General features: G+C 37.9%; 3 protein-coding genes and 1 pseudogene across 4 annotated transcripts in view; 2 read left to right on the top strand and 2 right to left on the bottom strand.

The window, feature by feature from the left end:
• Positions 1-404: 404 nt before the first annotated feature.
• Positions 405-3,122, top strand: LOC136350576 (zinc finger Ran-binding domain-containing protein 2). Of its 2 annotated transcripts, none has more exons than XM_066302443.1 (2): positions 405-565; positions 761-3,122. In XM_066302443.1, exon 2 carries the CDS (start codon positions 765-767, stop codon positions 1,395-1,397), a length of 633 nt encoding a protein of 210 aa, XP_066158540.1. In that variant the 5' UTR covers positions 405-565; positions 761-764; the 3' UTR covers positions 1,398-3,122. The 2 variants fall into 2 exon arrangements, with proteins under 2 accessions (XP_066158540.1, XP_066158530.1); XM_066302433.1 differs by having other exon boundaries at positions 407-575.
• A 2,390-nt stretch (positions 3,123-5,512) lies between these two features.
• Msp300 (Muscle-specific protein 300 kDa) overlaps positions 5,513-14,720 on the top strand; it is a 135,175-nt gene continuing 125,967 nt past the window's right edge. The window contains exons 1-2 of the mRNA XM_066301872.1: positions 5,513-5,809; positions 8,586-8,874. Of these exons, the coding sequence (XP_066157969.1) occupies positions 5,549-5,809; positions 8,586-8,874 (550 nt within the window). The 5' untranslated portion in view covers positions 5,513-5,548. The remainder of the gene's footprint in view (positions 5,810-8,585; positions 8,875-14,720) is intronic.
• LOC136343290 (uncharacterized) lies at positions 5,766-8,289 on the bottom strand (annotated as a pseudogene).
• On the bottom strand, positions 9,938-13,527 carry LOC136350343 (serine/threonine-protein phosphatase PP2A 65 kDa regulatory subunit-like). Its single transcript, XM_066301916.1, has 5 exons — positions 13,372-13,527; positions 12,943-13,323; positions 12,692-12,886; positions 11,654-11,759; positions 9,938-11,587 (listed from the first exon to the last, which is right to left on the bottom strand). The coding sequence occupies exons 1-5, from the start codon at positions 13,441-13,443 to the stop codon at positions 9,957-9,959; spliced, it is 2,385 nt and encodes a 794-aa protein (XP_066158013.1). The 5' UTR covers positions 13,444-13,527; the 3' UTR covers positions 9,938-9,956.

Below are 14,720 nucleotides of genomic sequence, written 5' to 3'. Positions count from 1 at the left end.
GATATTGTATAGAGATGACCTTAGCGGTGGCGTGTAAATTGCTAATATCTCGGTGATGACGACCATCCGGTCATTGGGAGCGTATAAATGGGAGTTAAATCACCGTTTAGATGTTTAGTTAGTCGTTGTCCAACTTCAAACTCTTTCAATTGTTATATAACAAAGTATGGAACTGTGATAACTAAAAGAAGTAAGAATGATTTCGTCAGTAATCACTATCACAGTAAACATAGTTATGTAATTTATGAGTTTTTGCAAAAAGCATTTATTTATTAAATTGGCATTTTATTTAAATTAATTACATACATTTATATATCGCCGATTATAACTGTGACCATCCGAGTCACCGGTTAAAAAATATCTCCCATCTCTACTACTCTAAAAATTTCGATCTATCGACGCCATCTCTATCTCTACTTCCACAAAGCCACAAATTTGTTGAGTGTTTATTCGTTTATTGGTTGCTTTTTGCCGAATTTTAGCCTGTTCTATCTAATTTTAAGATTTTATTACGTAGTTGTCTGTTTATTTAAAGTTTGTGTGTTAAAATACGTGTCCCCATTGGGTTAGTAAAGGTATAAAAGCGCCCCTAAAGGAAGTATCAGTTATTTTGTGCACTCATCAACCACCTAGCTACAAAACAATACCTCCTGACACTCCGACATCCTCCACACCACCAGCACCACAATACCTCAAAACTACGAGTTTCAATCATTCAATCAACATTTTAACTTTGCCTTACTTTACATTTTTTTCACAGTGCCATGGCCGAAGAACAGTCCTCCATCAAATCCATGGGTGAAGACTGGACTTGCGAGGAATGCGGCAATCTCAACTTTGCTAGGAGATCCTCCTGCAATCGCTGCCAGAAGGGCAAAGCCCCAAGTACTGCCAGTAAACGCAAGCTTGGAACTGAAATAGGAAAAGCAGCCGCTGAAAAAAGCAGAGGTTTGTTTAGTGCTGATGATTGGCAGTGCAACAAATGTGGGAATGTTAATTGGGCTCGGCGTCAGCAATGTAATGTTTGCAATGCGCCCAAATTCGGAGAAGTAGAAGAGAGAACAGGCTTTGGTGGAGGTTACAATGATCGGGGAGTTGTGGAGTACAAAGAGAGGCCTGATTCTGATGATGAATATGATGAATTTGGGCGGAGGAAGAAGAGGAGAACTGGCAGTTCAATAACTAGCAACAGTAGCAAAGAAGATGATAAAGATGATGCTGTTGCAGGTAAAAAAGAGAGAGATGCAGAGGAAGAGGAGGAGGAGGAAGAAGAAGAGGATGATGATGGGGATTTGTCAAAGTACGACCTCTCTGATTGGGATGATGTGGCACCCGATGCAGGTAAGGAAAATAAGATGGAAACCAAGCCCAGTTCCCCATCTAAAGACAAGAAGTAACCTGTATTCCATGACCTAATTATAATAGTTGTTGCCTAACACTTTTGCAAAGTGTTTGTCATTCAGAAATTTTTAGTCCTCTGTGATTGTTAAGAAACATTTTACCTTTTACATTAAATTTTGAATTTCTAACATTTATGTAGAAATAGGTGCTATGAATATGAAGTAATAAAACTACAAAATAGGAATTTGAACAAAAATCTGCTTTGCTGTTTGTCCAGTGGCTGCAGTTGATTAAAATGGATAGATGAAAAATGAAATTGAGCGTAGTTACAAAGTAAAAATATGTTTGCTAAACTCACGTTTCCAATCAAATTAATCTTTTGCTTAGCTTCCTAAATTATTTGCTTCATATTGTTATCATGCTCCATAACATTCTCTGTCTATTTGTAATCAATGGACTAATTACAAAGCATACTTACTTGTGAGTTTTCAATTTTGAAAGTTTATTACTTCACAGTACCTTCTTCAGCATAAACGTTAGAAATTTCAAATTTAAACTCTTTCTCGCCTAAATGAAATCTTCTATTCAATAATCTTTTACATGTATTGTGTTCATTTATAAATAATAATTGTGTTTTTATATCAGTTTGTCTTTAGTAATTTGTAGAAGCCATTCACATTGAGAGTTTTACTCATAATTGGCTTGTTTACAGTGTGTCCCAGATTTATTTGTGGGATGTTAAAAAATATTAAAGCTATAATAAAATTAAATGGGAATAGTGTTGATTTTATTGATTGTTTATAAATTAAATATATGGTTTGTTTGGAATCTGAGGTTTTGCTTTCAAATCATAGAAAACTGGTTCAGAAGGTTGGAGTCATATTTTTTTAGTTGGTGATAGCCATTTTTTTATATATAAATCACTTTTTTAATTCTGAAATGAAATGAGATACGTAAAAATGATAATGTCAAGAAACAGAAAAACCATATTTCAGAAGCAAAATGGCCAATTTTAAATTTGAAACTGTATCTGAAGTTAGTATAAACTCTTTTGAGACATTCTCAATGTAATTTTTGTTGTAGCTTTAATGCTTTCCAATGTTCCAAGGTATACAAGAATTTGGAGCACACTGTATGTAATGTTGTCATAGAAACATTGCAATTAACTTTGACCCAAGGTTTATTTTAGTGTTTTGTATAGTCACATGTAATTGTTCACAAAGGAAAGTAGCGTCAAACTTCTTTAGAAATCGTGTATCAACTGTAATTTCTCTAGGTGTAATTGTATTGTTATATAGACTTAAATTGTATTTTTATTAAGTGTCTGTTATTAGTGTCATTTTTTATATAGATTAGAGTTAAATCTTCTTGAAAATCAAGAGATATACAGTAGGTTTGATTGATGACAAATGCACATTTTTGTCCTCAAGACAAACGTCTTTTTAATATAAATTAATTTTGTTTGTCAAGTAATGCTTCTGCGTTTTTTAGCCGAATCATTAAAATATTAAGAAGTATCTTTTTTCCACCTTATTTTCCATATTATAACCAGGAAAAAAGATCCAAAAATCTTCTATAACCATTTGTGAATAGAAATGAGGAAATACTTCCTCGCTTTCCAACTGAACCTAATTTCGAACGTATTTTTTGCCTTCAAGATCACGCCGTTTCGTTCTGCACAAAGAGGGTTCACCTCCCCTGTACTTTAAATTTTAATACCAAATCTTTTAATAACAATTGAAACTATAAATCATTCAAGAAATAAAATTGTTTATAATGAGGTTCAGAAGTTTTCATATTTTCCTAAAAATATCGAAGCCCAGCGTGACTTTAATAAAATAATATATGAAATTCACCGTTATTTTTCTTGTGGAGGTGAGATTTGCTTCCATTGCGTGATGTTAGCGCCTTCTGCTGAAATTGCGGACTCATTAAAATTGCAGCATTATTCGTGATAAACGAGGGTTGTTCCTCAAATAATAATTGATACGTTTAAGTTGGAATAGCTCAATTAAAGAATGCAAATTTTCATTTAAATAAATAATGAGGAACGGTCACAAAATGAAACGAAAAGGCGTTAAAACGACCAAAAATTGTATGGATCCTTCTAGTAAAACTGTCTTTGTGTGGCTGCTCATAGAATCGTTGTGTTTATAGGCAACCAGGTACCGTTAGAGAGCTAGAACCTGAATAATATTTGAAAATATGCTGACTGCTGCATAAATTCTTCCCTGGTTCCAAAAATTAGGAATATTATACGTTATGCCTATAGCGATAAAGTAAGCTATGGCTGACACTTGGCACCAGGCATCCCTGAGATCGAGTACCAATTTTAATCATTTTGTTTGCGCCCGTCTACTTGATACCTCATTTAAAGTGGGCATTATATTGTTTACGCAGTCAAATCAATAAAACGGGCGATATAATACTGTCTCTGTAAATGAAATATTGGAGACTCTTGTATCCATACTTACCCAGATACATAAATGGTACTTAAGTACGGTATATGGCTAGCGCATGTAACTCTCCATCTTGCAGACAAAATTCTTCTGGATTCTCCAAATCCAGATGAAAAATCGTCCAAAATTAGTTTTCCAGTGACTCGGAGTAATGGAATCGTGCCGCTTTAGTACGAATCGTTTAGCGTCGAGACGCGAGGCGTCTCGGGTGCCAAAATCTAAATTTAAGAATTATTCCTGTGGGAAGGGGTAGCTACTACGTGGGCTCGGGTCACGACTGTCTGGCTTTTGCAGTTTTAAGTGTTATCTATTCGGTACCTTGTCCGTGCTGAACCACGCCGTCATCACTTTCCGGTAAGACATACCCGGGGTTTTTGAGTGCTTAGTTCTCGACTAGTTGTGGTGAAGGTTTTCGATGTTAGATATCACATTTGATTCGCTAATAACCCTCCATGGGTAATGAGGAAGTCAAAAGGATCACCGGGGATCTATATACGGTAGCTAAATAAGGGGATGATGCCGCAGGAATTGCCACTGCTATAGGAGATCTAACAGATGGGAAAATGCTGAGAATAGAGATTTTATTTTAAAAAATCGATATTTCTAGAATATCCATTTGGTGTATATATTCATTTTGTGCGTTTGAAAAGGCGCGTGTTCAGGAAAATCTGATTTGCTCGGTTTTTTCACCATATTTTTCTTTTATGTACATGTAAGAATCTGAGGAAGCCATTAATTCGATAAATTAAAAAGTCTTAGGTAAATTTGTAAATTTACTCTAAAGGTGGGTAGACAAGCATCATAAGCAGTAGGCAGCGTAAAGTTTTTTTCTCTTAAAATAAAACTGTATTCTGGATTAAATCAAACGTTGTGTTGTTACTACCGATTTCAGGAATTACGGTTATTGGGAAGAATCTTGTCTGAAGTTTATTTTATTTTTTCTAATTTCTACTAAATGCTGAATAATCGAATGTTTATCTCTGGGAAACTGTTTATGTTAAAGGCCATTTCACTTCTTTCGATTTCCTTATACTAAATAGTATTAAGGAAGTTAATATTAGATACGATTAGGTATTGTACCTACGCACGAACGATTTCATTAATCGTTTAAAATCAGCAGACGTTTTTGGTATTTGATTTCGTTTTTCGAAAAAATTCCTGAAAGTCTAAAGAAAAAATTGTTTCCGCCATTAAATCAAGAAGTTTACGCTACTATGCCAACTCTACAGGTACCGATAACTGAGGGAAATACGGTTTCGAGCTATTCGCTCTGCAAATTTCGTTTTTTTTTTGTAATAAATGGATTTTTTAACATCAAGCGTCTGATTTGTAACACCTTTTTATAAAGCGAGATTCGGTTTATTTCGGGAGATATGCCACTGACGAGAAAATTTCGATCAAATAATCCCGCGTCACGAGAGCGCTATTTTTACCTTGACGATGATGGACCGGGTAACCCTCCGGATTATGGAAATAATAAGTAGGTCGGGTCTGCTCGTATTGTCTTAAAAAAAATTCCAGGAGGTTTCCATGGCGCATCGCGAGACTGAGATCAAAAGGCTATAATGATGCATCATAAATCAAAATTTCATTGAGCTAAAGCTAAAAGGAATATATCGCTGATAGATCTAATTCGAGCGATGATTGAGTATATATTTTTCTATATACTCCAAGTACATGTATTATTCTGTTTATTTTCAGAACCGATGGAACTTTGTCGCGTTTAAACCAAACGTCCACAACCTAAAATGCAGAGCGGCCAGGGTGGGCGCGCCCCGCCTAGGGGCGCCTGGTCGCCGCTCCCCTTTCGGCCGTCATCCCCTTACGCGCCGTCGCCACCTCCGCGCCTGACCAGCCCTAGCGTCAACATGTTCGCGGGTCGGATGCCCGTATGTCCGAGACCGAGATGGCCGATGCCGCCCCCCGGAGTTCCTTCAGCATCTCCCGTCCCGAAATCCTTTACCTCCCTCTCCCCTGGACCTAAACCATTCAGACTTCCTATGCATCCGGTAAGTACCTGTAGTATATAAAAGTGACAAAATATGTTCTTGTTAACAAGGAAACGACGCGGTGTATTTACATCATAGTGCTATATGCATAATAAGATATGTCATCAAAAGGGATCTGCTAAGACGCAGTTATATGCTCGAAAAAGTAACTTAAAATCTAAAACACTGAAAGTGAAATAAATATGATAACGATGGGGGATAAATAAAATCCGGAACTTGCCTAAACCAGAGTGTACTTCCAGGATTTTCCGTATGATAAAAGGAATGTCGTATGGGTGTTTACATTCGGCCAGGATGTTGTCATTAGGACATCAAAAACTGTCTGTGTACAAAACCGTGGCAAACCAACAACATACGTAGCTACAGCATTTATAATGTAGTACAAAATATACTTTTTTCACCTTATTACTAAACACATTCAGAATTCAAACCTGATCGGAATCCCAGAAACATTCATGAAAAAAAATATATAATTATAAAGGTTCACAGGTGAAAGAGTCTTTCAAAGAACAAAAAAATATTACCTTTTTCCTGTAAAAATGGGATTTCCTTCCACTGTATAATGTTAATGCATTCTATTGGCACCTCCAATTTAACATTGCAGCATTATTCGCGATATACGAAGGTTGTTTTTAGGCTAGCTATTTTGGGTATTTTGGTTTGAAGACTAAAATCTTGTTTTCAGGAAGATTTTTGAAAATCTGGCTTTTTCAATTGCAGTTTTACTTCTGTGTGAAAATTTTTGTTGTGTGCCAAATACACCCTACGGCCGAATTAGGCATATTTGGGGAACTTCCGGGAATAACATTAGTCTGAATTCACATGTTTTGCAGTATTTTTATTCTTTCGCAAGTACCTTTGGCATATACAGGAATAGTACAAGAATCCTTGCTCCCCTCTGCAATCTTTGTCTGCTAATCATCTTCACACGATCCTATGAATAACATACAAAACGTTCAGAGATCTCTAGGGCAGAGTTTACAATAAAAAATCCCTGAACAATAATTACATCTTTAGTGAAGTACACGATGTTAACATCTGAAAATGGACATCACACTTTTCACTATATTTCTTAGAGATTATCTGATATTTAGTTCACTTTCCGGCTTTTGGGTACCTTCTGAATCCCTGATAAATCATAAGAAATATGGAGTCCAGCCCTATGTATCTCGGTAACGAAGTATTTGCGCATTCATTTTACAGTAAGTTTTTCTCTGTATTTATTGATATAAATAGAATCTGCTTTCCTGCAAAAACTAACCAGTAACAATAATCAAGGTCTTTTCAGGTTCAGTGTTCTCCATCACATATTTGATACTCTGCACTATAGGGCTGTGAGGCTCAGATACTGAGTGCAAATGCCCCCCGAAAATAGCCATAAGAAAGGGTGTTTCTGGGAGATCCAAAAGTAAATCCAGAGTGGTTTTTATCATGCCGAAAATTCATAGGTCTTGCTCTTGTTTTCCCAGCTGACGGACGTCTATGAGGTTTGATTCGTCGCCTGCCATATGAGGTTGAAAGCATGGGAAGAGGGTTTTGGGGGTTGATAAGGAGGGTTTGAAGTATGAGTAGGTTGCTATTGTCATTCCAGATGCCTCCTAGAAATGAATACCGGATATGCTTCATTAGATGAAGCACGTCTCAAGCTGAAGGTTTGAATTTGCGTCTCATAACTGGAGCTCTCTCAGCCTTTTTTTCAGTAGTTAAGCTTTTTCTCGCTCTAATGTGAAATACTTCAGTGTGCTTATCACCAGTGATAAAAGTCTTCCTCGTGGGGCTAATGTGCTTCTTATCGCCCTCTTCCAGCAGCGTGACCCCACACCTTTCACGTTTTTTTGCAGACGATTGATTATTTTTCAGATGTTGAATATCGTTGATCACTTCTTGACTAGATACTGAGGCGACAGCTGTAAAAACATTTGATAGACTTAGTTTGCGAGGTACAGTTTAGTTATACTGGTTTTCATCTTCCTAACTGTATGGCAGTAGTGGGTTAAGGACATTAAGCCATCTTTGAGGAACTCTTTGCAAAACGCTGTTCCAGGTTTATACTCTTTTTTGACATTTGTAGCCTCTCTTTCGCAGTTATTCTTTAGAAATTATTATCAATTGAAAATAAAATTCTTGAAAATATCTCAGCGAAAAGCTACGCCACTGACATATGTCCCAGCGGACCGCTCCTCTGCTCTTATTGAGCTTCATTGGCGCACCGTGGTTTGTAAAACATCTCTCATTTATCATTATTTATACAAACAGTCCACTATGCTTCAGATAAAGTTGACATGGTGGTAGACCATAACACATTATTCTTGCGTCTGAGGACGTATTTTGCGTCCCAAAGTTGCTTTCTAAAGCCATGGAAGATCCACAATGCTCAATGCGCAGTCGATCCACTTGGGCCTGGCCCAGTCTGGAGAATTGCGCTGTTCCCCAACGCCTAATATGATATTATTCGAATACTTTAACTCTGGTGGTTTCATGTAGATCCAGGAGATCACAGTATTTTTTTGTAGAGGGATGCAGCAGGGGTCTATGTGAGTAGAAAATACCACAACGTTGAGATCTAGGATAGCGGATTCTATTTTTTGAAGATTCTCTGATGTCTATTGTTAGTAATCTATGAAGAAATTTATAGGGCGGATTGACTCACTCACCATAACGACAAAGCAAATGCAAATTTCGACATACTAAATGAGATTTTTCGATGCTGTCAAGAATTAACAATTAAGGCTTAAAGGTGTGATTTGAAATTCTGAAACAGATTTGTCCTTTTTAGCCGTCTCCAGCGCCAAACCGCTGCCCCTCTCCAGACCCCTACTTCCAAGGGGTCCACCCCTACTCTTCCAGAACTTATTCCCCAGTCACCTATGCCGATATCGGACCCCCCAATCTCGACTACGAATACGTTGGGATGCCCATGACTCCTCCTCCCCTTCCTCGCAACTACGAAGTCGACGATGAGGAGGATTCTGGACCGTCCACTGCTGAAATCATCGCCAATCAATCTCAGGATTATATCGATGAAAAGCTGGCAGAGTATCAGGCGACTATTTATCAACTGCAAGGTAAGACCGAAAAATATTAATAGTTGAAGACACAGGGACTCTTAGGTGTTATAATAGTGATCGCCTGTTTCCCCTGGACTTATGTTTCAGCCACAAGAGATCGCGCAGTTATTAAAAGAGCCTAAAAGCTCAAAATCTAATGTTTTTTGGTTACTTTTCTGAAATATCAAATAATAGCCAAACAAATTCAGGTTTTATCATACATACTGTCTAATTACTTTAATTCTAAAACAAACGAGCCATAACACAATTAAATATGATAGTTTGGTGCGATAGTCTGAAGTCGCTGGCCTATGGTCATCGTTATATTTAGCGGGTATTATTACATATTGTGGGTTGTCACAACGGATTTAGGAACATAATAGCTAATAATACCCGAAAAACCCACTCGCAAATTATATTACGTTAATTGGATTGTCGATTTTTTTAGTGTTTTTGGTACTTAGTTTATCGAGTTCGAGGTGAGTTGCAAATGAGTTTGCGGCAACGAAAGTACAGAAATTATTTTAGGAAAGCAAATTCTGTTAGATGGACAGAGAATATAAAAAACCCTGGAAAAGCGTCCCAGTTTCCTTCTAACCCTCGACTGGGCAATACGTGAGAGGCCTGGTCGTATCTAAAACGGTGTTGGAATTTTCTCAAAATCTTCGAATTTAAGACAAATTTGCTTCGCAGCTTCAGTAAATGGAAAAATACAAGCTATTCTAATCGAGGAGGAACTGTAGAAAGGAGAAAAGAAATATGAGAAAACGGCCAGCTGATACACAGGTGCGGAATCCCATGAAGGATGAATAACTTTGACATTGCAATTGGGGATTTCCCCAACTAAACTCTCGAATATTTCTATACTTGACTCGAGTCACGCAGACAGAATTTTTTCTTTCAGAAATTCCGCGATTTGTGTTACAACCATTTTCAAAATCAGAAATCTAAATTTAGCCACAAGGTTTCATGCCAAGTCTTTACGTTTGGGTTAACAACCGCAATGTTTGGAAACGCGTTCCCAGTCTACCGGTTAGCTCTGGTTAGTCAATCGATCATTTTTTCAATAAATAAATTTCAGTTTTATCTTTAGATTCATTTTATTGTCGCATTTCACTTAGCAATTCAGTTTGTCCTTTATTGCCGCCTTCTTCCACTACTTTTTCTTGGTCTAGATTTTTATCTGCTGACTCTGTAAGTTTCTCATTTAAAAAATCCTTAACTTCTTTAATCAACGATTCATCTTTTGTCTTATCACTAAGATCTGCAGAAGTCGAACTTTCCACAAATATCGTTTTAGTCAAATCCGGGTTGTTTTCAGCTTCCATGAGTTCCGTATCCAATGGTTCTGCCAGATCTGTCTCCTGGAAAACGGCTGTTTTTAATCCGTGGTGAATTTTTTCTATTACCATGGAAATTTCCTCGTTTGTTAGTAATTTTAAGGCCTTCTGGACCCACTCTTCCGACTCCTCTTGATTCAGTTTAGTAATGAATTCGGAGATTTCGGCTAAGGTGCAAATTGCTCCAATTTGAACATTCTCTGTAGGATCCTTGTTGAGGGTATCCAGAATCGGCAGGAATTTGTTGTAAATTAAGTTCAAAATTCCTTGCAAATAGGGCCAGTTGGTGTCTTTGAATTCTTCATCCTCGACTGAGTAGAGGTTCAGGTTTTTGTACTTTAAAGACATGTAGGCGAAATCCTGCTCCAAGTAAATGTCCGCGTCTAAATGGGAGACGTAACTGAGCTCGTCTTTTAAACTCAACATTGAAACATATTTTTCTTCCGTCAGCTCTTTTTGGATTAAGTGACTAGTCTTAATGATTTTCGCAAATGCCAGTAGAACATTTTTATCTGGTTCTTCACCATCTCGTTCAAAAAACCTCCTCCAATCGCCGAGAAAAGCTCCAGGCTCTGGACAGAGATATGGTCGCACCATTTCACTGATTCCGAACAGGGCTACAAATCGATATAAATACCTTGTGTCTCTGGTGAAGGTTGTAAAAAATGGTATCAAGTGTTCCGATGACCATTTGATGCCATAATGTTTTGAGATTACAGGCAATATCGTAGCTGCAGTCCTTCTTATTGCGAATATACTATCTCCTAGGAGAGTCGCATAGTACGCTTTAAAATTAGTGGAAAAGTAGTCAGAACTACAGAATTTTGCGACATCAACAAAGGTCGCCACGACACTCCTGCGGGCCCTCCAGTTGGTGTGAGAGCGCACTATGACTGTTCTAATGGAGTTCTTTATTGCATCCAGAGAGTCTGTTAGATCAACTTTATCTGACAGACTGCTCAAACCAAAAAGATATTTCGCCTGGATAACTATCGATTCCTCATTGATTAGAGCCTCCAACAAGAACGATACGATGTTCTTTTTGAAGCATTCTTCCCCTAGCAGCGAACTCAAAGGGAGGATGTTCGAACACAAAGCCAATCGCACATTTTCGCTCTCGTCCAATGCCAGTTTCTGAATGGCGGCCATGATACTCTGCTCAAACACAGCCTCAAAGTTGTCCTCTCCGTGGGTTGCGTAGGACTTTTTCAAGTTCTCGCAGTAGCCGAAAAGATTTGAGGCTATCAACACTCGTACTTCAGGCTCAGAATCTTGAGCCAGTTTCTGCATGAGGGCCAAAATATTGCCTCGATACTTTCCATTGGGGACTTGCTGCTGAATTAGAGCTATGTTGTTTGCCAGGCGCTGCCGAATCCTCCAAGAGATGTCGTCTAGAAGGGAATGGAAGAAGATTAAAATGGATGTCCTAGTTACTTCGATTCAATGGTGTGGCTTACCACTGATGTCCTCGAGAGTCTTGAAGACGGACTCTTGTAACGAGTTCTTTTTGACTCGTTTGAATAGTGCCAGAGCTATGTCAGTGGTGCCCGCTCGGACTGAATCCTAAAATTGAAAATGTGCCCATTTTGTGTTATGAAAACTGCAATTTGTCTTGACTTAAACCATGCCAATATTTTCGACATCTCTGGCTAGTTAGCATGGGAATTATAATATTTTACCTACTCAGTAGTATGACATTTTTATTAATATTTTTAGGTTCAGTTTCATGTATATTTTGATTGTTCTGGCCTCTTATTCGATTTTTTGAAGATACAGTTCAAAGAGCCATTGATTTTCTGGAAGGGGAATGAGTTTCATGAACACCATAAATGGTCTGTCTTGCTGAACAATTTGGCAGTGGTACAGGATGGGTCGAGGTCCGGAGAGTTTAGGGCGGAAAAGTTAAAATTTTGTTAGTTATAAAGCAGGTGAAACCCGTGAGAGGAGAATTATACACGTCCTATGCTTCACATGGGGGAGTTGAAGAGCGGTTAGACGAGAAAGAAACAGCTAATATTTCAGGAAATTCGATCCTATTCTCAGATAACTGAATTTTATCTACTAGAGGATCTTGATAAAATTTGAAAAGCAGTTGATCACAAGTTTTATCTTTTTCTTGGAAAAATAATTTTGGGGTGTCTTAGAGAATCACTCATTCAATTTCGTTATCTACTTCCTACGCACGTTAACCGTTAAGTTATTCAGTTGTGAAATCTCTATTTTCAAAGTTATATACATTTAGTAGTTCCTTGTTTCCAGTTTAACGGAAAATCCATGCAGCCCCTAAACTTGCCAGCATTTGAGCAACTTGGCCCTTATAGTTGTGACTACTTAATCAGCGGTCAAACAAGGTTAATTTGAGGTTAGTTTGAATGTTTTGTTTCTAGATAACGAATTAAAAACAGAATAATCTGACTAGCTAGAAATGATTATGATAAGAAAAAGATTATTGGCGTTTATACATTGAATTGAACTATTCTCTGCGTAATGCATACCATGGGATCCTGGGCGATGTCCTGGAAAATGGGCACAAACTCGCTCACTAAAAACTCCTCCTCTACAATTCCCACAAACCCAACGCACGCATTTGCAGCTTCCTTCCTTACTATAGGAGAATCATCCTGGATCAGTGTCTTGAAGCTGTTCCTTAAGTCCGACCTCCTCTCCTCTCCGAGTTTGGGATAGAGATACTAGAAGAAATCCAAGCTTGACTCGAGCTATTGCTTGGTGCCTTTGAGATCCTTACTGGAAACAGTTCCACCGCAGAACACTTGCTGGTAAACCAATCGTTCTTGATCAAGTCGTTCATGACAGGCAACAGGAAGTGCTCAACTTGGGCAAGATTCAGAGTTTCAAGGATGCAAACCATTGTTTCTACTGCTTTCTCTCTTACGATGGTTTCGTCGGTCACGCAGAGCTTTCCAAGGAGTTGGAAGATTATTTCTGAATGTTCCAAACCCCCTACTAAAGGGATGAACTTCTTTAGTTGGTCTGCGAGGTGCAAAAGGGCTTCGTCGTGGAGGTTTACATAGTGCTTTTTAATGAGTTCCAGTAGTTCCTCTCTAGTGGTGCTGGGGCCCAACTTCTTAGCTAGTAGATCCAGGTTTTGTATTGTGATGATGTGTAGCTAAAGTGCTTTTTGTTTCACGAGGGTATAAGTGACTGGTTTACTCACCTCTAAGTTTTCTTCACTGAAAGCATTTTCGAATATTTCCAAATCATACAGGTCGTCGATACTTCCAGACATTGCTGACTTTAATATTAGTTGACGCACAATTGCTACGGAATTGATATAAAGTTTTGTCGCGTATGCATGAATAATTTTATCTTATCTTTTAAATCAATTTAAACAGCAATACAGCACTTATCTGAGAATCTTTATCTACGGTAGCGTTCTAATACACTCGCAGGTACAAGGAGCGTCCAAAAAGTATAGGAACATCCGTGAAATGTTAAAAAACTACATAAAGTTGAATCAACAGCATTTTCCTAAAGAAAGGGGATAATAAAAATTTAACACGAATTGAAGGGGTCACAAAGAAAAATTTCTGGAAAAAATGGCCGTTCGAAGACATTAATTCACAATTTTATTAACAAAATTGTTGTAAAATTATCAATCGAAAAAAACCGGAGCTTAAGGAAACTGTCTAAGCGAGGCGAAAGAATTTTGAGAAAAGTTGTGTAAGGAAATACGTCACCAATAGAAATTATATCTGAGCTTCAGTTAAACGTATGCAAACAAAGAGTTCGTATTGCGTTAAAGCACTCCAAGTATGTGATTTACAAGAAAAAACAACGAAATCCACCCATTATTGAGCGCTATAAAAATGTGCAAGTGGTTTTTGCATAAGAAGTCATGTCTTGGTACCAACGAGTGGCTTTCGGTTATTTTTCCAGATAAAAAAATTTCAATCTCGACGGGTCAAATGGTTGGGATGACTACTGGAAGGATTTGAGAAGAGAAAAACAGTTCTTTTCCCAGCGTCAGCACGAACATGGTTATGACTTGGGCAGAATTTTCTTTTAATGGTCGGATCAATATCGTTTTCCTATCGACTAAAATGAATGCCCCCAATTATGGATCTCACCTCGAAGACAACTTTTTGCCTATTGATGATTTCTTGTCAGCGCTTAAATACCTTTTTCAGTAGCATAATAGCCTAATTCACATGGATAGTGTTATAAAACAATGGTGTTCCGGGCATCAATGTCATGGAGTGGTCCACGAAGAGTCCAGATCTAAATCCAACGGCAAATTTATGGGGACAATTATCTTGCGAGGTTTACGATCAGGGACCGTGCCAGTTTACCACCATCGAAAAGGTGAAGAGAGAAATTATTGAAGAGTGGTATGGCATTTCCCCTGAAATTTTCCAAGGGTTAATCGAAAGTTAAAAGGATCGAGTATTTAACGTCATACAAAGGAAAGGGGAAATCATAAAATTGTGAGGCTGTTTTGACCAAAAATTTATGAGGCCTTATACAGTGGTGAACATAAGTATGGAAACATTTTCGTAATAACAT

The sequence above is a fragment of the Euwallacea fornicatus genome, chromosome 1, assembly GCF_040115645.1.
Source record: "Euwallacea fornicatus isolate EFF26 chromosome 1, ASM4011564v1, whole genome shotgun sequence".
Taxonomy (NCBI): Eukaryota; Metazoa; Arthropoda; class Insecta; order Coleoptera; family Curculionidae; genus Euwallacea; species Euwallacea fornicatus.
This window is presented reverse-complemented; position numbering and strand designations above follow the sequence as displayed.